The 21,247-nt window shown below is 38.3% G+C and overlaps 2 protein-coding genes across 6 annotated transcripts; both read left to right on the plus strand.

Annotated features, from left to right (window-relative positions):
* Positions 1-1,985: 1,985 nt before the first annotated feature.
* si:dkey-43p13.5 (visual system homeobox 2) lies at positions 1,986-5,155 on the plus strand. The gene is made up of 4 exons (XM_039611097.1): positions 1,986-2,015; positions 2,253-2,502; positions 2,805-2,962; positions 3,416-5,155. Exons 1-4 carry the CDS (start codon positions 1,986-1,988, stop codon positions 3,788-3,790), a joined length of 813 nt encoding a protein of 270 aa, XP_039467031.1. The 3' UTR covers positions 3,791-5,155.
* A 1,125-nt stretch (positions 5,156-6,280) lies between these two features.
* Positions 6,281-18,706, plus strand: micall2a (mical-like 2a). Of its 5 annotated transcripts, none has more exons than XM_031729949.2 (18): positions 6,281-6,396; positions 6,535-6,701; positions 7,018-7,066; positions 8,934-9,075; positions 9,235-9,401; positions 9,614-9,744; positions 9,840-10,358; positions 10,475-10,659; positions 11,738-11,792; positions 12,220-12,419; positions 13,040-13,147; positions 13,345-13,409; positions 13,589-13,712; positions 16,412-16,514; positions 16,904-16,977; positions 17,055-17,169; positions 17,280-17,326; positions 17,405-18,706. In XM_031729949.2, the coding sequence occupies exons 2-18, from the start codon at positions 6,559-6,561 to the stop codon at positions 17,482-17,484; spliced, it is 2,307 nt and encodes a 768-aa protein (XP_031585809.1). In that variant the 5' UTR covers positions 6,281-6,396; positions 6,535-6,558; the 3' UTR covers positions 17,485-18,706. The 5 variants fall into 5 exon arrangements, 4 of the variants coding, with proteins under 4 accessions (XP_031585809.1, XP_039467241.1, XP_031585807.1 ...); XM_031729947.2 differs by having other exon boundaries at positions 6,311-6,439; XM_039611307.1 differs by having other exon boundaries at positions 6,303-6,701.
* Positions 18,707-21,247: the final 2,541 nt, after the last annotated feature.

A 21,247-nucleotide genomic window follows, 5' to 3' on the forward strand; every position in this document is an offset into this window, starting at 1 on the left:
ATTGACACACCTGGGTTTAATTCTCACAGACAGTGCTGGAGATCATCTCATCAGAGAGCCATCACCACTAAGCTACAGCTGTCTTGCTTTAAAAAAAAAAGTGTTAATAATCTTCGTGCCTTGGCTGTTAATGTGTTGATGTGTTAGCTTTGATCTGAGATGGAAGAATCCCATCAGGGCTTGACTACTGACTACATACTTTACAGCTGTGGAAGTAAGATTATCATTACCAAACACATGATATGATAAAAGTATTTTACTGTTACTGCAGAACATTTTTAGATTTTATGTCTCACTAGTTAGCTTCTAACATGGGTCTTTATAGGAGATAAGTGACAGAATACAAATGCATAAAAATAGAAATTTGCCTTTTTAAAGATTTTCTATCAAGGACATATCCTTCTGATGCAATGTTTTCCTCTCTAAAACTTGTATTTTGTTTCCACATAATATGAGAACCTTAAACATTTGAAGAAAATGCATATACCTACCCTTGCATGTACATACCCTTTGTTATGGACACTTGTTAGCAGTTAGAGTACTTATGATCACCATTTAAAGTGTACTAAAATTTCAAACATCCACAGGAGACCATTAATTTATAGACGTGTCAAAAAATTTAATTCCAATTCATGCAGCTGTTGATGATATGCTTTTAAAAGTTGTAAACCTTTAAGTTTACCATCTTAAATGTTAACTGACCTATACAGATAACATGCTAAAATGTACCTATGTACCACTTTTTTCAAATCCGGGCTCTGTATGATATCAGCGAGAGTGGATATACCTACTATGGTCATTTTAGGCAGGGAAACCCCACCCACCTGTGGATGAAACCTACAGTCTGCTAACAGACAGTCAGATGGAAGATGGGCTATACAACAAAGCAGTATTTTGAATGATAAATGCAAGAAACTTGAGTAGAGTGCAAGAATAAAAGTTTGAAAAATTACCTTAATAGGCTCCTTCTAGCATTTTGTTGTACTCAGAAGAATAGAAAGTACAGCAAACACAGGTGAGACAAGTTATTATTTCTGATCTTTAATCATCTACAGGAGACTGAGATTATTAGATTAGATTTTCAGGAGTTATAATGGAAGTCTGCCAAATTGTAAATTAGTTGTAAATAAACAAACAAAAAACCACTGTGTCCGGGACCAAATTTTGCAAAAGAAGATGTCTAAGAGATAGAATATAGAATATGTATAGGATAAGCAAAATGCACACAGTAAAAATACTTTATGTTTTTATTAGGTTTTTTTTAGACATTTTAACTAACTTTGTTTATCTGTTTTAATATTTAAATAGTTTATTTTATCATGTAAAAATGATTTGTGCTGCACTTCTGCTACTGTGTAAGATGAGTGATATGATGTACAGCTATCCTTGCTGTTGTTAAAAAAATATAACAGCATTCATTTACTAAAAACAATACACTCAAACCAGCATGTAGGCATATGATCCACCCTGGTGAGCCCTGAAAGGGAACAGCCCAAAAAAAAGAAGAAGAAAATCAAAAACAGTAACACTGAGACCTGCTATTCAGGTTCAGCTACCGTTGTATTTACTTCCATTCCACAAAACTGAACAACTGCTTTCATTATGTCTCCTGTACAGTAATTTGTTGCTATTATATCTGACAACCGTTGAACTAGTTGTCTGAAGCGTATGCGCCTAAGTGAACATAAACATCTCTGCTACTTACTGAGCTGCCATTCGTCTCACTCACTGAAATTTCAGGAGCCAAAGATGTTGCAACTTGTCCCTGAAAGGCAGAGAGAGCGAGAGAGAGTGAGAGGAGGTTTGGGGCATGTCTGAAAAAGACTGCAGGATGTGTGTGGTTGGAGAAGAGATGACAAATACAGTAAATAGTGATGGGGTGATACTATTAATCCTGTGAGAAACAAATCATAGGTTTTTTTGTTTTTTTTAGGCCATAAACCTATATCTGTTTAGATGTCATGTGACTGGGAAGAGACGGGAAGATGATTGGTGGGGAAGGGAAGAAAGCTAAGGTGAGCCCACCTCCACCGCTCAAGTCTTACCTTTCCTCTTCAGGCAACACCTTGTACCTGGGCTGAGCACCTCAGCAGCAAACAGCAGCTCTGACAACCAAGTGGATGCATCTGCTGGACAATCGGAGCTCTTTAATTTTCTCTTCTATTTTCACCCAGGACCTTGGAATGCATTTCTCCTTTCTACCAGCAAACCTCTAGAAATCAACCAGACCCTTTTCAGTGGACTGACATTAAATATTGGACTTGGACATGTTTGGCGCAGGGCAGCTGGTATCCTCTCTCCTTCCTGCAGTTTTCCATTCACCTGCAGCTCATTTTTTTCCTGCCTTCCCAGCCAGACTGGGCTCTCAACCTCAGTTCCTGATCCCGGGGCCTTTTATCAGCTACGAATCCCTGAGGAATTATCTGCAGCCAGAGCTATGCAAGGAAGCTTTGCTCCTGGCCACACAGGCGGTCGGGATTGGGCCACTCACAGAGAGCATAGGTGAGTTCAAGCCACAGCTGCTGTAGCCAAAATGGGACTGATTGTATCATACTGGACTTGTTCAGATAGAGCGTAGCCAAACTGGCACAGTATGACCAGTCTCAAAGACAGTCTGTGAGCACCATCTGATTGCAGTGTAAATGTTTACAAAAGACTGACTAACAGCTCGTAACTAACAATCAATTATCAAGCAGTGTTAAATTGGGCCTAATGATTGCTGTGCTAATTATCCAATCTAGAGCCATTAGTTCCTTGTCACCCATTGGCGATTGTGTAATTGGTGCTTGTGGTGCACTTTCCAGATGAACAGAGGCCAGTGAAGCAGCGTCGTGCACGGGCCAACTACAGCAGCTGGCAGCTGGAGGAGCTGGAGAAGGCATTCGAGACCACCCACTACCCGGACATCTTCATGAGGGAAGCCCTGGCCCTCAGACTGGACCTTATTGAGGCCAGAGTCCAGGTAATTGGCACGACGAACTCCTGCTGGAGTTGTTAATTTTGTACTCATTTAGCTGATATTAATTTTTATGCACAATGTGCAAATTTGCCTTTAGCCCTACTGTTTATTTTCCATCATAGGCATTTTTGACAATAATAACAATAATTCACAGTAAAATCATCTTGCACACCAAATAAATGCCTGGAGAAAAAAAAAAAGTATTTTATTCTATATAAATACAATAACTTGACTAGATTAATCTGTATTTGTTTTGCTATCCATATGGGTCAAGATTCCTTTCTGTCCCAACAAAAATGTAATCACAGTTTCAGCTGATACCAACATGAAAGCAATTCTTGACTAAAAATACATCAGAGCCTGTTTAGTGCAGTTACATTTCAACTATTGTTTTTTAACTATATAATCTCCTTGTTACTTACATTCATATATCATATCTCTTTCATTCATTCCAAGGTTTGGTTTCAAAACCGCCGTGCAAAAATGAGGCGGCAACTGAAACTCCAGGGCCAATGTCCAGGGCCTTATGTGAAAAGGGACAACGATGAAACATCTGCAAAAGCGAGCAAGAGTTTAAAACACACAGAGACTTCGGACGGTGAGCACTGGGAGAAACAACAGGAAGCCGAAGGTTATCCATGGACAACCCAGAAGTTGGGGAAGTGGGAGAGGCCGGAGGGGCCGAGCTCAGAGGAGCTCCGCTCCTGCAGCATTGCTAAGCTGCGGGCCAAAGCCAGAGAGCACGAGGCTGAGATCCACAGCAATGTAAGCATGTCAGGAGGCACCAAACAGTCACAAACACAGGAAACTGATTCCACGCAGAATGACTGATCATTTTCAATCTTCCTGTTTATAAATGAGTTGGAACTTTTGGGGGGAAGTGGAACTTAAATATTTAGCCGTCATTAGCTGAATATATGTATGTCTATATATTCTGTAAGATTTTATATTGAAAAATAAATTTTACATAATGTCAAAGTTTAAGGTTTTGGCTTTATCGTGCATTCCAACTGACTTTTAACTTTCTTTATGTTTTCTTGAGCACATATACATATATGTATATATATTTTTACTTACTGAAAAGATCATTTTATTAGAGATGATCATGTCTTTTTATATGCTGAATACAGTTTTAGATACACCTCAAATGTGTGTAGTGGCATCCACTCCCAATGAATGGTACATGCTCTATGGTGGGGCCTCAACATGTAACAATGACAAATGATAAATGTGGACGTCTTATTGTGTCAGCCTATCAGGGCAAAACTGAAATGGGATACACTCAAGTAATCTGTAAATGATTTCAGCACGACAACCATCCCTGACCTCTTGGGTTACCTCCACACACAGGCAGGATGTCTACATGCAGCCACACGTCCTCACAGGAAACAACGCAAATAGCTAAAAAATGAAATCATGAAGACTAACTGCAGTATTTACACTCATTTATTAGACATTTAATACTAATTAATACAACATTTCTGCTTCAAACTTCAAATTTACAAAATCTGCATTTATTCATTTCTGATGTCGGGTCAAAACTTTACCTCATGTTTAATATTGAGATTAAAGGAGATAGCAGTGGTCTACAATACATTTAAAAGCTTTGTTCATATTTGCATATTAGCGCTTGCGAGAGGGGTGGGATGGTTTGGTTCTCTTTGGAACCTTCAGGTGTTTTTGGATCAACAATACCTGTTGTTTATACTAATTCCTCTGTACTATAATTACAGTCTATTTATTTAGTATTAGGAAATTGTGCTCTGATGTGCTGAATCACACACACAAGTGTGGAAAGATATGTGCTCTGTGCCTCCTTAATTGTTCCTGCTTCACCTAAACTTCTAGATTTTAAAGATACTAATTATGTTATGTGTGCCTTGTTTATAGAGTTGACCACAGGTTGAAAGCGGCATGATAACAGTGTGACACTGCCCCCTTCTGGGCTTCAATACGTCTTTAGACAGGACAGGGCAACAAACATTGTCTTTTTTTTGTTTGTTTGTTTTTTTACATGTACCGACTGAATGCGTTTTTTATTTTTTTTTATTTTACTGTAACGTATTGAAACTTTTTTTTTTAAATTGTTGTCTACAATAGTTTTAGACTTTGCTTTCATATTCTGAGTCACCCTGTGTCAATTAATAAACAATTCATGTCTTACAGTAATTGTGACATGTATCGATGATGAGGTCAGTGTGGGTTGCTCCCAGTTCAAAGACTCAATTTCAGCTCTGGTCTCACACTAATTACATTCTCTGTGTCAGAGGTTTGAATACACATGGATGAGGTCTGGGTCAAATTTGATTTGGGACTACTTTTCAGAACGGACCAGGGAAGCACACAGACTTATTTTGTTCCCAGTTAAGGTGGAATGACTCTGCAAGCTGTCTTTGCAAATCAAATGTCTAAGTATTCAGTTTACTACATAAAAAAATGCCCAGAAATTAACATATAACTTTTCCCTAAGATTTAATGGGACATGGCGACATGGGTTAATTGGGTCAGAATCTTTAGATGAGGCTTGCTGGCCTCAATTAGTCCCCAATTAGGCCACACACAAAGAACAATAAGGTTAAAGAATGCATGTAGAAGAGTATTAACTATCCTTATGTACACTGTCTGAGGTAGCAATACTGGGGTTTTATACTCTAGATATCCCAGAGCACACTTGTTCTTCAAAGCTTAGCTCGAAGGATATTTTTATTTAGCATTAAATTAATATATTTTGGCCATAAAACGTCTGTCCTCAAGAAGTTTCAGCTGTCGTTTAATTATATCTCTTATGTATGTTTAACTATAAATGTCATGTCATTAATATCTTTTATTTAATTTGATCTTTTTAATTACATCTTTAAAGATATAACTGAAAACTCAATTTCGTAACTGGCTCACGTGCATATAAGTCCAACACTGTGTTTTACCAGCAAAATAAAATCAAGAAGCGCTTATTCCCCGATCATCATTTTGGCTGTCATACCAGGGTCAATAAATGCAATAAAGACTATTAGAGATGATGGTTCAAATGTGCCATAATTGTGAAAAAAGGTCAGGTGAGACAAGCACGAGGATCTAAAAACACTAAATAACAACAAGTGCTGTCTGATAACAGATTACACTAACCTACTAACTGAATTTAACCTTCTTTTGGTTTTCTGAACATCATTTAACTCAAATTTCTTGAGTCTTTTAATACTCCCACTCCAGGGAAAATAAATAAATAACAGGTCAACACGATCCACTTCCTGGGATTAAAACGTGCATGAATTATGAACATCAGAGTTAGCCTACTATTTCCTTTGCTGAATGAGCTTTTATTCAACTGTCGTGAATGACGAATCGGCAGTCGCGTCAATTAGTGAAATGAGCCGAGAAACACACACCAGCAGCAGCAGCAAGCAGCAGCACTTCGCAGAGTCGGAGAGTCAGACAAGCAGGTGAAAGAAGGAAACAGGACGCAGCTGCAGTTCGCAGATCACGGTCAAAGCCAGAACAGAGACACGTTGTTTTATATCTGTCTTTCCTCTCACTCCGTCACACTCAAACCTCCTGCCTGTTGCACACTTTGTCTGCAGTAGTGGTTCTGTCGCGCTACAAGCATGGCTGCCATCAAGGCTTTGGAGCAGTGGTGTAAAATGCAATGTGAGGGTTACAGAGATGTGGCCATCACCAACATGACGACTTCATTCAGGAACGGGTTGGCTTTTTGTGCGCTAATACACAAGTACAGACCGGACCTGATGTAAGTATTGAAAACTTTTTTTTTTCCAAAAACTTTACTTTGGTTTGGTCAAGTACTTTAATAATTGTGATACATATAGACAGCCTGCCTCTTCTAATAATTTCTCCAAATTTTGTTTTTAATATTTTAGTTGTATAAGTACTAACTTAAGTGATCCTTATTCTTATTTCTGTTTTATTAATACAGTGTCATTTGTTCAGTTTCATAGTGCTGTTTTTTCCCCTTTTAAATATATATTTTTCCTACATGCTGTAAAAGAGCTATTCTGGGTAGTTGAGGTAACTTCTCTGTGTTCATTGTATTCCTGTTTTCCCAGAGACTATGACTCACTCAGAAAGGAGGATGTGTTTGAGAACAACAGACTGGTAAGATGTCAAGATGTTCAGCCTTTGTCTTACTGAGAGGAGCAGACTTCATACACAAACTGCAAAATCTGATGTAGCAGAAAACATCCACTTCATTAACCCCAGACATGATGGGCCACGCAGCAGCACGCTGTTTGTTCTTGCCTTGGCATCTACGCAGCAGATTGGACAAATATTTAGCTGTTTCAGTTTTCACAGCACAGCAGATTAAGCAAAAGCCATATCTCTCTACTAATTTTAGACTCCTGTCAAACCCAACCTTTCTCAATCTTTGCTCTGCCTCTGTCCGTTTGAACTCATCTATTCGGTTAACCCCTGCGTGACATGAGCAGCACTGCTGGGACCTCTCCATTATTTAGTTTTCTACCCTCTTGTCGGCTTCCTCTGAGGGTTACAGGCCCTGCAGTGCGCTACAGTACGCGCTCCGTACGACTTCCTTGTTGTTTTCGATCATCTTGGCTGTGTCAGCAACAGACCTGAGCTCAGGGGAGAGGCTCTCAAGTCTATTCATTTTGAATGAGGCTTTACTGTCGTCTGCCAGTCGGTCCTTATGGTGACTGTTCTCTTGAAGGCACTGCTGATACATACATCTTGAATGGTATACGAGAACAAAACGATTTGTGGGCAAAGAACTGTGTTTGGTCAAGGTTAAGTTTGATACCCTGCTGAAGATGCTCCCTCTACTGAAATATGAGAGAGCAACTGGTAATTCACACCCTTTCTATATTTCATGAATGGTGTCACGCTTCTTACAGGTAGGGCTGGATGATAAATTGGATTTTAATTTCAGGTACAATCTAATATGAAATTGCTTCTTAGAATTCATTTTCACCATAAAGCTCTAATTTTGTTTTGTGTTAGAAATAAAGCACCCCCCTTTACCTGACAGTGGTGTGTTTTTACACTCTAAAAGCCTAAGCTATTTAGTTCAGCTCAAGCCACATGGACAGAAAGCGAGCCTTTTGTTCAACAAGACCTATCAAGAGAAGTAATTGAAGGAAGGATTCTGTAGGAGAACATGGATATTAGAAACCGATTTTTTTTCCCAGCTGCCTTTATTTCCAGGGTCTTTAACATGGTCTGCAATGGAGGAGTTGGCCTATGCTCCTCCTCCTGTTGCCAGCAGCGGAGGTCTTCTGATGTTTATGAGTTCACTGGGCCTCTTGTTGCCCTTATCTGAACCCACAGACGTCTCACAGTGGAGGCCAGCAGAGCAACTGGTTGCTTCACAGTCAAAAACATCCACTATTCTGTACCTATGGGCCTAACTCCTGATTGAACACCCATTGTCCCCATCTCCGATACTCCGTTATTTATTTTTATATTACTGGAGGTTTAGGAAAATCACTCATGTGGGGGGGTGGGGTTAAAGGTGAGTAAATTTATATATTTTAAGTTCATAAATAACCATGTTAGACTTTTTTTCCTCCCCATGAGCTGAAATTTGTGTTTTTGTCCACTTAAACTCCTCAGTATCCTCTTCTTTTATATATGCCCACTTGCTATTCCGTAAGGCTTTTCTTTAAATTTAATGAGCATATCCAGGCTGATCCTAAACAATGCACTGATATCCCGCTCTTCCCATCCTTTTTCTTATCCCTACAAGCTCACAGGAAGTGTGCCATTCATTATAGAGCCCTTTCGAAACCTCCTAGGGTTGTGCCACAGAATACCGCCAATCTATTTAAAGTAAATTGTATTGTGTGACATATTTACACATGTTGTAACTGTAGGAGTTAACCCAGCCAATGCCATGTTTTTACATGGAAAAAGTGCTTTGGATATGCCTACTTTGTTTGTCATATTTAGTTGGAGTTGGGGGCTGTTGGTTAAACTTTGATTTATTTATTTATTTTTTTCTCTTAAGGCTTTTCAGATCGCAGAGGAGAAGCTGGGGATCCCAGCTTTGTTAGATGCAGAGGACATGGTGGCTTTAAGGATCCCAGACAGGCTGAGCATTCTTACCTACGTCTCCCAGTACTACAACTACTTCAAAGGACGGCCTCCCAGTGAGAATATGTCTGCTTTAAAAATCCCTAGCAACTACATTTGAGTAGTTCATCCTCTTTAATTCTGAGCTTTTTCCTTATATATTTCTTTTTTATGTACAGGCTGAGGTATTTTTTTTCCCCAACTCTTTGACACTAATGATGTTTTACTGTCTTCAGTGGGAGGTGTAAAAAGGCCAGCAGAGGGCTCCAAGGAGGAGCCATCGGAGAAAAAAAATCTCCCAGTGGTTGCCAAAAGCTTTGTAACTAAAACTGCCACTGAGAGTTGTTTACCTTCCACTCACACAGCTCAGACCTCACCCAAATTGGCAAGAGCTTCTACTCAGGTCAGTAGTCATGTCAAATGGCACGTCATCAGGCAGCTAAAATTAAGGCTGTGTGTTAAAACGTCTTTCTTTTACACACTTTTGCTTTTTAAAGAAATAATATTTAGGGTTAAACATGGCATTTATTTTCAATGGGTCGCCAAAGGAATCCTAGGGAAAATGGGATACCTTTCTGGATAAATGTTTTTCTCACTTTTGATTCTTTTTCACAGAAGGTAGTTTTGGCTGAAAACACCAACAAAAACGGGACTCTCAATAGCAAATGTGTTGCATGCAAGGGCCATGTTCATCTTGTTCAGAGGCACTTTGTGGAAGGCAAGCTCTATCACAGAAGCTGTTTCAAGTAAGAATTTAATCTATATTCATAGATGCTTTTCCCCCCTATGCACAGGGGCTTATTCCATTAATAATTTAATATTAATAAACTTCCACCACCAGGTGTGGCGAGTGCTCCAGCGTACTTCATGTAGGCGGTTACAAATCTGGGACGAATCCAGACACTTTTATCTGTAACTCCCACCAGAACACTTCCAAGACTTCCCCCTCTGAGGCTCTGATCAAAAATGGTCTCACCAGTTCAGCTGCGCGACCACCAAATGATGCCAGCCTAAAACGGCCTTCACCACCCCCCCCTTCGGTGTTGTCAGCCCCACTGAATAATGTTTTGAAACCAGTTGCTCCTACTCAAACCTCCCAGTCCTGGACGGCCTCAGCCCAGAAGACACAGGCTGCCCGGCAGAAGTTTTTCCAGGCTGTGCCACAAGTTACTGAAACCTCCAAAGACAACAACAGGAAGCTAACAGAGCAATCAAGTGTTCAAGTAAGGCCAAAGGTCCTGACTGATGATGATGATGAAAAGAGCCAGTCGAGGGTAATGGTTGGAAAAAAACTAGCAGAGCAAAACTACAACAATAATAACAAACGCCCATTTACAATCCGATCGGCGGATGAGAGATGGTGAGCATTGCATTAGTATAGAATCTATAGCCATGAATGCACTTGAATGCTTCTGAAGGAAACTTTCCCACAGTCTTTTTTTTAAAGCTGATGGTGAGGGCTTTCTCTGTCCCCAGGTTTGGTGATGAGCCAAGTTTAGCTGACAGCTCTGCTTTGAAAAAGGATAAATGCAGCCAAGCCTCAGCAGGAAACTACGCAGGACAGCCCTCCACCACTCAGGCAAACAATAAGGAATTGCCATGTCTAAAGGCCATCAATAAAGACAACACAGGGCCAACAACTGTACACAAAACCAACAAAGGCAAGCTCCACTAAATTCATTTTACTTGTGTCTGATCCATTATTTGACATCCAGCCAGCATCCACCCACCCCCACCATTCAGTCTGTCTCTCACATTCCTAGAAAACAAAGCCCTTTTGTCATTTTTACCCTATTTATAAAACCAGTGCATCTCGCATGCTGATAGCTGACATTTTAATTCCTGTCTCACACTAATGAACTTTCATAGTTGAACTGTCATTCTCCTGGGATGGATGTGCATGCACGGGTGTCACATTCTGGCTGTCGGTGGGTTCGTAGACAGAAACACAATTACTGGTGGGTCTACTGAGAATGGTTTTTCAGTCACTTTTACTTTTAGCATTGATGGAAGTTTTCCAGACATGGAAATTAAGTCTGTTTCTTACTAATATTAACCATATGTTGACTGGACATTACGCCAAGGTCAATGATTAAAGCGTCATTTGGGTCTTGTGTACAGATGAGAATGTGGAGCGCAATCATTTTATTGGAGTGCTGTGAATACCTAGATAATGAAACCAGTAACTGTGCGCTTGACAGCTGTTTAGATGAGTGTGCCACACGAGTCGAGGGAATTTTTTTTTTTTGTTTGTTTGTTTATTGTGTACAATAACTTGGAGCTGCCGCGAGTGTGCACGTCATTGACAAAGCAGATGTCTCATAAGCTGCAATGTGCCATCTTCTTTCGTTCTAAAAAGTTTTAAAACAGTAGTTACACAAGATGATAAGGTGAAGTGTAATGGCAGATTTAATATTGTGCTTTTTATCCGCCAAGGCTAATGCAGAGTTAGACGTTTGTGATCATTGTGATTCGTGTTATTGTTGTCAGCAAGATTAGGAAAAAGACTGCCAAGTGAGATGCTGGGAAACTTGGTGGCGATGCCGATCACAGACAAAATTTTGTTGGAATTTCACAGCAAATTCTAATGTTGTTTCAGTTGTTTATCAAGCAAGTCCTTTCTTAAATACAGTGATATGCCGTTATAGTTTTCATATCTAGTATTCATGGTCTTTGGAGACTAGCAATAATGACCTTATTTTTTGTTTTTTGTTTTTACTGTCTGTTGTTTCTCTGCAGATCCAGTATGCCATGAGTGGCAAAGAAAACCTGTTAAAACTGAACTCAGGCTAAAGTAAGTATTTACAGTTACTCGGCTGCAAGTTGAAAAGCTGCAGAAGTGGACCAGAATGTCTTGAAAGACTTGCCTTGAAATACATCTGACCTATCAGATTATTTACTCACCAGAATCCAGAATCATCAAGCTTCGTCCATCTCTTTTATTGCTGACTGGCTCAAAGTGGAGCCGTTAGTTCTGTCCCCCATCTTAACAAGTCCCAAGGAGTGCAAGGCCTGAACTCCTACTTTCCTACTCCTTAACACTAGATTTTCTCATTTCTAACCCCTGCTGATGATTCCTCAACTGTTTTCATCACCTTTTTAACATTTCAAAATTTGAGGTGAGGTTGTTACTCATCTGACCCATCAGTACATTTCACCTGTGTCGGATTAATGCCTCTGTATTAAAATAATAAGTTCATTTCCTTGTTTATATCTTGCAGAGATGCTGAACCTCAAGCTTTTACTGAAAATCATAAAGCTGAATTCATGTCCACACCTCCATCTAATGTCTCAATTAGTCCAACAAGGCTTCCTCTGGCTCAAACACCTGCAGCACCAGGAGTTAGCTTTGCTCTGTTTGATCCTGCGTGCTGTAGGGAAGTCAGTCCCCAGAAACCTCAGCCTGCCTCTGAAATCCTAGGTGAGAGGCTTCTTTGCATTATAATGAGAGACATTTGTCTGCTGATATATTAAATGAATTGAGTGTTTGATGTCAAAGTGAACCAGAACTAGTTTGTAAGGTTTTAGTGATCCAAGCAGTTTTGTCTTTGCCATTTTCATGTTTAAATAACAAAGTTCAGTCATGTGTTAAATGACTGTATTGGAATCAAATAATACACACTGAGAGCAGCAATACCCAAGTAAAGCAAGTGTATGTTTATTTTATTCTATTTATTTGGCTAACTTATTCAAGCTTTTGAAGAATCTAAAGCTACATAAGGAAACTATGAAGTTGGTAGAAAATATGCGCTTTCATCTATTAAGATGGTAAAATAGCTGTACTTTGAATGTAATTTTTTTATGCCAGTTTTAGTTGGCTTATTTTACTGAAAACTATAAATGTGAACCTCATGGTTTTGCTTGAGGAAATGCTAAATGAATCACTCGAGCCAATGGGACTCATCCTGTGTATGCTCTGAACGTCCACGAAATTATACACACCCCATTGTATTAGTTCCCATATTAAATAAACAAAATGAAAACAATGTTTTGTGAACTCTGCACTTCTGCAGCATTTAAGACCTCATCTCTTTATTTTAGATTTTAAATTTGGGAGTTGCTTGCCTGTGAAATCCTCACCCAGACTGCCAGCTGTGAAATCTATTAGCTCTTCAACTACTTTTCCAGCCAATCATGGAAATCCATCAGGTTGTTTCCCATCTTTTAAATAGCTATCAAAGCCAAATATACATGATTTCAGATTTCTTGTTGATTTCATATGAAAAGTGTATAAATACATTTAAAAAATGTTATTTTACTGAAAACAGGTTAAGTCATATGTGACAATACTTTTCTAAAAAGCTGCCATGAAAGGACTATCTAATCCTATTTTATCTACCTCTTAGCTGCTAAAAAGGGAAAGTATTTGTCACCCACCAACGCCTCCAGGACTGAAATGAGGTCACCCTCTGTAAGTTCCCTCCATTAAGTCTCTTAAGAGATTAATTAACAGCTCTACAAATATGCTTTCATTACATTCCCAGCAAAAAATGGATGACCTTCTTTACATTAAAGTGGCCAAAGTCAGAATTTTCAAATTACAATAATCTTTACTTGACAGTGACTCTTAAATTCCCTGTTTTGCACCAGGTAAGGTCTTATCATATCCCAATGGAGGAGATTGAAAGGGAGCTGAATGATATTGAGACAAACTTGGCTCATTTGGAGAAGGAGGGTGTGGAGCTGGAACAGAAGCTCCGAAGCTGTGAGGAAGGTACGTTTTGTTTGTTCCACTTCTTCTCATTTTTACTTGTAAAAACATACAAATATTAATCAGTGCAATCAATAGTCCACTTTCAGACACGGTTCATGAGACATTTAGTAGCTGACTTTTCACTCTTAACTCTGCAGCGTAGTTCCATACTATTCACGAACAAGTGTGAGGGCAGTAGTGGGGTAATAAGCTGGATATGATAAGTTAAAGATATGGAAATGGCAAGTTACCACATCTTGATTACAAATGAATATCATGTGATATCTTACATTACTAATTACTTTAGTAATATTAAACTGAAATTTAATAAGGGGCCAAAATCTAGGGGTAATACAATGAAAACAAACATGCCTTTGAGGCAAACCCAATTATTAATTGTACAGTATATTGGTAATGATATTATAACTTGTTAGCAATGAATATAAGTTGCATCTGTGCATTTACATTTTTCATACACTGATTTTTTTAATTTTTTTTTTTTAAAGTGGTAGTAACCTCATAATCATAAGGTTATTTTGGGTGATGCTTCACCATATCAGGATAGTATTATCAGACTATGATGATGGGATTATGGGATGTTGTGTCCCCAGCATTTTCCTTATTCACAAGGTCACAATGCAAATATTATCTTTTTTCCTTTAATAATTAGTATTATTATTATTTGTAAATATTATGTTTAATGTTGTGGCATATTGTCTATTGTAGTTTCTTATTTCTATGGTAATGTAAAAACCAGGAATCGGGGTTTAAAAACGCTGATTTGTATCTAATTCCATGTTAAGAACCTCTTAAAGCAAAAGCTACTACATCTTTCCACACAATCATCACATTGCTTGAAGTATGATTATCTGGAAACGTGAAGGATTTTCTGTGTAATAACAAGAAGTTTGAGCTGCAAAATGTTTATACTAAATTTTATTGTGGTATCTCCTTTTTTTGTTTTATTTTATCCTATCCCATCTGTAACATCTGTATCACTGAATATGACCAATTATGACATCTGTATATGCGGATCGGACTAAGCTAGGTAATATTTAATACCTGACCATTTCTGAGCAAGAGGGGGGTTGGTAGACCCTTCACTGCTATGTTGGTTTGAATGAGGTAATATTCTAAAGCAAAAGGTGTCGTGCAATAACGTTAAAATAAAATTTGACATCATATTTTTGTTTGAACTGTTGAATCGCTCTGCTGCATTGGTGAGTTGTATCTTGGGTGCTTCACACATTTGCTCACCATCAGCTGATGGTTTGTGTGTGTGTGTGTGTGCGTGCAGGGGAATTGCCTGCCATTTCTATTAGTGTTTCTGCAGTCAAATGAGGTGAGAGGCACAGCTAGCCCACAGGGATGTTGCGTTTCCTTTGAGGTAGTAGGAGTAGGGGGCCTTATTGCTTTGCTCAAGGTCAACATGACTTGGGTATAGTTATATATATTCTGGTCGATTGCTTAATTTTTTTTTTTCTACATGCCACCCAGGAAGCCTGAGCGTGCAATCACTTGGCCAGAATTTAACATCATTTCCACACTACCTAGGAGATCATCTACTTCTCAACTGGAATTTGTTGGCATAAAAACTAAACCCTGGCACTCGGGTTCAGTTCAGAATCAAATCATGTTTGTTCTGGTAATGACAGGATGTGTGGGGCTCCGTCCTCTGTCTCTGCAGCTCGCTCTCTGTTGTAAATGTGACTTGATTGATTGGTCGCTAATTAGGATTAGCAAAATATTCAGCCTAAAATCAATTGATCCACCTACTCGGGTATGACTCGGTGAAGCAGCAAATTTAAGCGCTGTTTCAGTGCATGTCGGAATACTGTGGTGGACCAATACTGAAAAGTATACACTGTATCCTGAAAACCTTAAATATTGAATCATCTTGGATGGTAAATTGCATTGTTCCCTGCATCATGTATCCATAATTCATCCATTCTCACATTTTCTTTAAAATCTGAGTAATAATATAACTTCTCAGGGCTGAAAGTGAAATTTTAAAATGCTTCTTTGTATATGTGAAAGCTTTGGGAAAATATAAGCAGCATTCTCGTGAATGATTTAATTAGTAATTCATTATTTTTTTTACTGGTTTTTGAGCAAATTGCATTATATTCTGAAGTCGATGCCACAGGAATGATGACTGACATAAACTATACAGTGTCTATAGACAGGGTTTTTGTAACATCATGTTCTGTGACATACATTTTGATATTATTAAATAAAATAGATTTGGGGTTGGCAGGCTAAGCTCCATTTTAAGATTGTTGGCTGTGACATAGTGTCTTAATAAAGGTGACAGCATGGTTCCAGGATGTGAGTCACTTCTTCTCTTAATAAAAATTGAGAACCACCTACCTGCATATGAGCCAAATTATCCTACCCCCTAATTTCTACTTAATGTTTTTCTTGCAAACACTTGGTTTGAGTCTGCTCAAGTGGGGTATTTTTTTTATTTTTATTTTTTTTAAGTTTGCTCTTGGAGTATATCAGTCAACATCAGAACAGCACAAAATATTTGGCTTACGTGAAATGATAAATGTTATGGGCTTGTTAAAGAAACATCTAGTCAGTGATCATAACTGCTTGATTTACTACAATATATGCACATCAGTGATTGAATAACAAGACCAAGACCATTATAAAACTTTTTATTTTATTTTATTTTTTTAATAAATTCAGCTGAGTATTACTAACCTGTTTTGCAGATGGAGAAGGTGACATCTTGATGGACCCACTGATGGTCGACTGGTTTAACCTCATTCGAAAAAAACAAATGTTCATTAGGAAAGAATCAGAGCTCGTTTACATGTGAGTATTATTGAAGGATCGATGTAGGTTGAGAACATTAAATGACCCTTTCTCCATTATTTGGGGAATTATTACTCATTTGGATAATATTTGTTTACACCAGAAAAGGCTTTTGAACAATACTCTTACTTTGACTTGACTTTGTGACTTGATAGTTGGATTTCTCTTTATATATTTGATTATATTAATTCCAAACCTTATTTATTGTACCTGATATTTTCTTTAAAGATTTTTTTCCCCCATTGTTTGTACACAATTTTTACACTTTTACTTGCATTTAACATTAGGACAAAAATCAAACTTAACTGAGAAACTCAACATTTTTAGGATTGTTTAGAAGTTTTAGATATAATGTGCGTTTAGAATTAGTATTTGGTGTTAAAACTCAGAGCCAGGACTCAAGAGCTGGAGCAGCAGCAGCCAGGTGTTGAGGGGGAACTTCGCAGGCTGCTCGAGAAGCCAGGTAAGCGCTCGGTCTCTTTGCCTGTCAGCATCTGTCTTACCTCCTTTTCCAACGTGCGGTTGTTAACTTTGTCACAGATCATTTAAAGTCCAGAGAGGAACAACAGCAGGAGAAGAAACTGATGCAGAAATTGATGGAGATCGTGGATGGCAGAAATGCAATTGTGGAGGGTCTCGATGAGGACAGGCTGAGGTAACATTATCAATCTTCTAATTAATTCTTAAGTACAATGCAGTTAATCTTAAAGATTGATGTGGTAAAAAGATATGACAGTTCTTAGTTTGATTTTTGGCTAATTTCAGGGAAGTGGAAGAAGATCAGCAGTTGAATAAAATGATGCAAAACCTTGGTAAGCAACATATAAAATGTCTGTTTTTCTGTTTTAATTTGATTTGAGTTGTTAATATACTGGTTTTGTTGAGAACAGGAGTGAAGAAAGCCAAAAATGAAAGGAAATCCTCCATCTCAAAACTGTTCAGGCGAAGAAGTAAAAGACGCTTTGAATGATCCTAAAGGGGATTATTTGATTTATTTATTTTTATTTTTTACTAAATTGTCATTATTTCTATTGTATTAATATTCCTTTTAAATATTTAACTTTTTTATGTATAATTTGTGCTCATGGGAAAAATAAGAGAAGAGATCTCAAATTAGGAAGAATGTACCAAGCCATATTTTGTCTATACACCATTTAAAAAAAATCAGTGCAAATGTTTTTGTTTAAAGAATCACTTTCAATTCTTGGTTTGTTGCTACTTAAGACGAGTGTAGGTGTTGTCAGATATATATTTTTTCCACTGTTGTTCCACTGTTAAGGTTGTTCGTACAGAAAATTCTCATTTTTTGTTAATATAATTTCAGTCTCACTAAAGTAAAGTAATATCACATTTGGGGGTATACTAATTTTTCTAGATATATATATTCTTGGAATGAAGTAACCTTTTTAACCATTTTAAAATCGCACATGGTTTAAAATAAAAGCAGCATTGAATCAACTGTCATAATGTCAAAATGATGAGGGAACACTGGCTCTTCCACATGCGAATAGGAGTGAGGAGGATAAATGTGTAATCCTTTGCCAGTCTTGAGTCAAAATGAAATTATTTCAGTATTTATTTAATAATGGATTTTAACAAATTTCCTGTAAGGATATTAGAGGGAGCCTTGACAATTAAGTTTGAATGGCTGTGGAGTGTAAAATGGGGAGCCACACATGTTGAACTGTTGGACTGTAGTTCCTCTCTCAGACTGTACTGTAGGTGGCAGCCTGGGTATGCTGTATCACACGGCAAGAACTTGGAAATCCAATTTGCCACAGTACAGACAGTTAATTTCTTTGCTAATTTTATAAATGCTGCAAAAATGTTCAGCTGTGCTGATGCAATAATGTTATGTGAAAGAGGATTAGGAAGAGCAGTAGCTTATGGCTGGCAAAGGCTTATAAACTATAGGATGTATTGAGCTCTTTATCTTCAAACCTGGTTTAATTAAACATTACTCTTTACTAATATCTGCATCAGAATTGCTCCATACCTGAGCTATTAAAATGTTGAAATGATGTGCGAGGGCACTCATCTGTGAAAATGGCATTTGCTGTGTTTGTAAGGAATGCTCTGTAATGTTGCATTTTAGAAGTGTTATTGAAAGGTGTGTGCATGCGTTCTCCTATTTATAGTATTTTAAAACTTGAAATCTGTTGTCCAATAAATCCTTTGAAGATTAGAACGAACGAGAGGTTGAATTATTTACTCAATAACCGCTTCCTTCCATTTTAAATAGATCCCCAAACTTTTCATCTCTTCCCTCCCCATGTTACGAGCTTCACCAATGACTGTTGATACAATGACACTACCAAGATCAGACATTGCTTTCAGTAAGAAGCCAACAGCACTGGAACTCCTTTGCATTAAAGCTGTGCAGCGATCACGGAGCAGCATCGATGTATGCTTTCATTAAAGCTTTTTAAAGACGGCATCAAGATAATTCACTGGCGTCAATATATCGCAGCTTCTTATAAACTACATATCGCTCATTTTGAGATGCATGAAATTGTGATCATGAACTTGGAACACAATCTTTCTAGCTGAGCAGAGTTGAGGATGATATTGGTACAAAATGCCACGCGTGATGTGGGTGACAGTCGAGACTGAATGTGTGATATTAGAGTTAATTAAAGCTTTGCGCCCCATCTACTGCAAATGCTTGCACTTCTGCAATTAAGAATCAAAGGCGAGGGCTTAGTGTCAGGGGGGTGTCTAATACATGGTTTTAACAGGAATGGGACCTGATTTGCCGAGCTCCTAGCGACAAGCATTAACAACAGCCTCAAATTAGAGAGACATTAATATTCATAAGTAAAACAATTCATCCTGTGAATGTGTGATGAAATGGAATCCTCTGAGGTGAGCTCTTGTGTCCAGGCTGCCATCGTTCATTAAAATATGCCATTACCCATGAAGTGCTTAATCTTTATGAAAGGGTGGTAAAATCAGTTTGAACTGCTTGAACAGAAAGGTGGAAATCGTAATATTGTTCAGAACCTTACATTATGTTAATCTTGTGCATTTTGTGACGATGTGATGTCAAACAGTATAGGTTTCTGTGTGTCTCATGAAAATGTACAAAGCATTTTTTTTTTTTCTTTTACTGAAATTAGTGTGTTATTCTATTAATAGGGCGTGAGTGCTTTGTGATGTTTTAGGTTGGCTGTTAGTCTGCCTCTTCCAACGCCATCTAAATTCTGTGTGTGCGTGCGTGTATGTGTGTTTCGTCTTATTCCAGTCACTGCCAGAGTCTCTGCCACTAGCCTGTAATTATGATCCTCGAGGTAATTTTATCAGGCTCATTAGCTCTGATGAGTAAACGAGAAGCGTGCCTCTAATTTATTGGCCATCCAGGCTGGAGACTTAATTCTCATCAGAGAGATCATAATATTTGTATAGAGAGTGAGAGTGAGACTGATACAGTATACATATACACACTTGGTTGCAAAGCTCCTAGAACAACACCGAGGCCAAGACTTTGTGACTTAAAATCAGTCATTACACTCCTAAGACAAGTCCGTTTGGATAACTGGGCACATGCTTTAAAAATTACAAAAGATGTGACTGTGATGAGCAGGGCACAAAACATAGTCGTCTTTTTTTTTTTTCTTTTCTTTTTTTTTGGGGGGAGAATCAGGCATGATTTCAAATGAAAGCCATTGTTTGCATTCTAGGGAGTCTTGAGAGTTTATCTTTCTGCACAAAATTAGATTCTCACACCTCTGCAAACAAAATTGCATTGTTTTGTTCCCTGTTCAATAGAGATTATCCATTTTCTGTGTCAGAGAATGTGTTAAGGGAGCGGTGTAAATATGCTCACCATTTTCAGTGTGTAGAAATTTGCATTGAGGGGAAATTATGCATGCTGGCTAGTGGAAATGAAATGTATAAAGTGCATGACTGGTAGACTTGACAAGTGCAGCTTTCATCCATCTCAAATGAATAATTTTCACTTCCCTTAAACATCCTTAATCCAACCATGTTATCAGCGGGCATGCAGGATTCTGCCAGACTTTCTCCTTAACGGCACAGCAACTTTCAACTTGCCTGAGATTTTGCACTGCAGTTGCTTACCACATGGTCTTAGGGACTCACTCTTATCCTTGCCTGCTGGTTTTGTGGATCAGTAAAATTCCTTCAAAACACAATATATACATAACGCAAGTCTTAATAGATAGCAGAATGTCTCACTCTACCCTCCTCTGTGCAGCCTCAGAGGTCGACTTAATGCACTGTATTTTACCTCATATTCACATTGGCAGAGAACTCAGAGGATGGTGTCTAAAAAACCTATTTGCTCCGTGGCCCTTTGTCCTCTATTTCAAATTTCAGTGACAGACCCCTCCATGATCCTATAATGTGGTTTGGAAACTCATATGGCCGTAAAGGGATAGAGAAGGATATTCATGGTAAATTACTCATTTATAGCCCAGCATTCAGCATTTCGACTTGTTATTTAGGGACATTTCCTTGTCTTCTTCACTGAAATCCATACTGGTAATGATGCTGTACAGCGAAATACATCCCCCACCCCTCACATCCCGGTCCTTTTAATTTATGCATTGTGGCATGTTTTTAAAATACTAACAAACAATGAAATGTGTAATTGGTGTTTATGCTACTAATCCGCCTGATAGCCTCTAATATGAAGGGTTACCTGGCTATTTTCAATATCCACTTTCTCAGAAGCCTCAGTCTGCGATAAGAATATTAACCTCATCAATTTC

Source organism: Oreochromis aureus, linkage group 4, assembly GCF_013358895.1.
Source record: "Oreochromis aureus strain Israel breed Guangdong linkage group 4, ZZ_aureus, whole genome shotgun sequence".
NCBI lineage: Eukaryota > Metazoa > Chordata > Actinopteri > Cichliformes > Cichlidae > Oreochromis > Oreochromis aureus.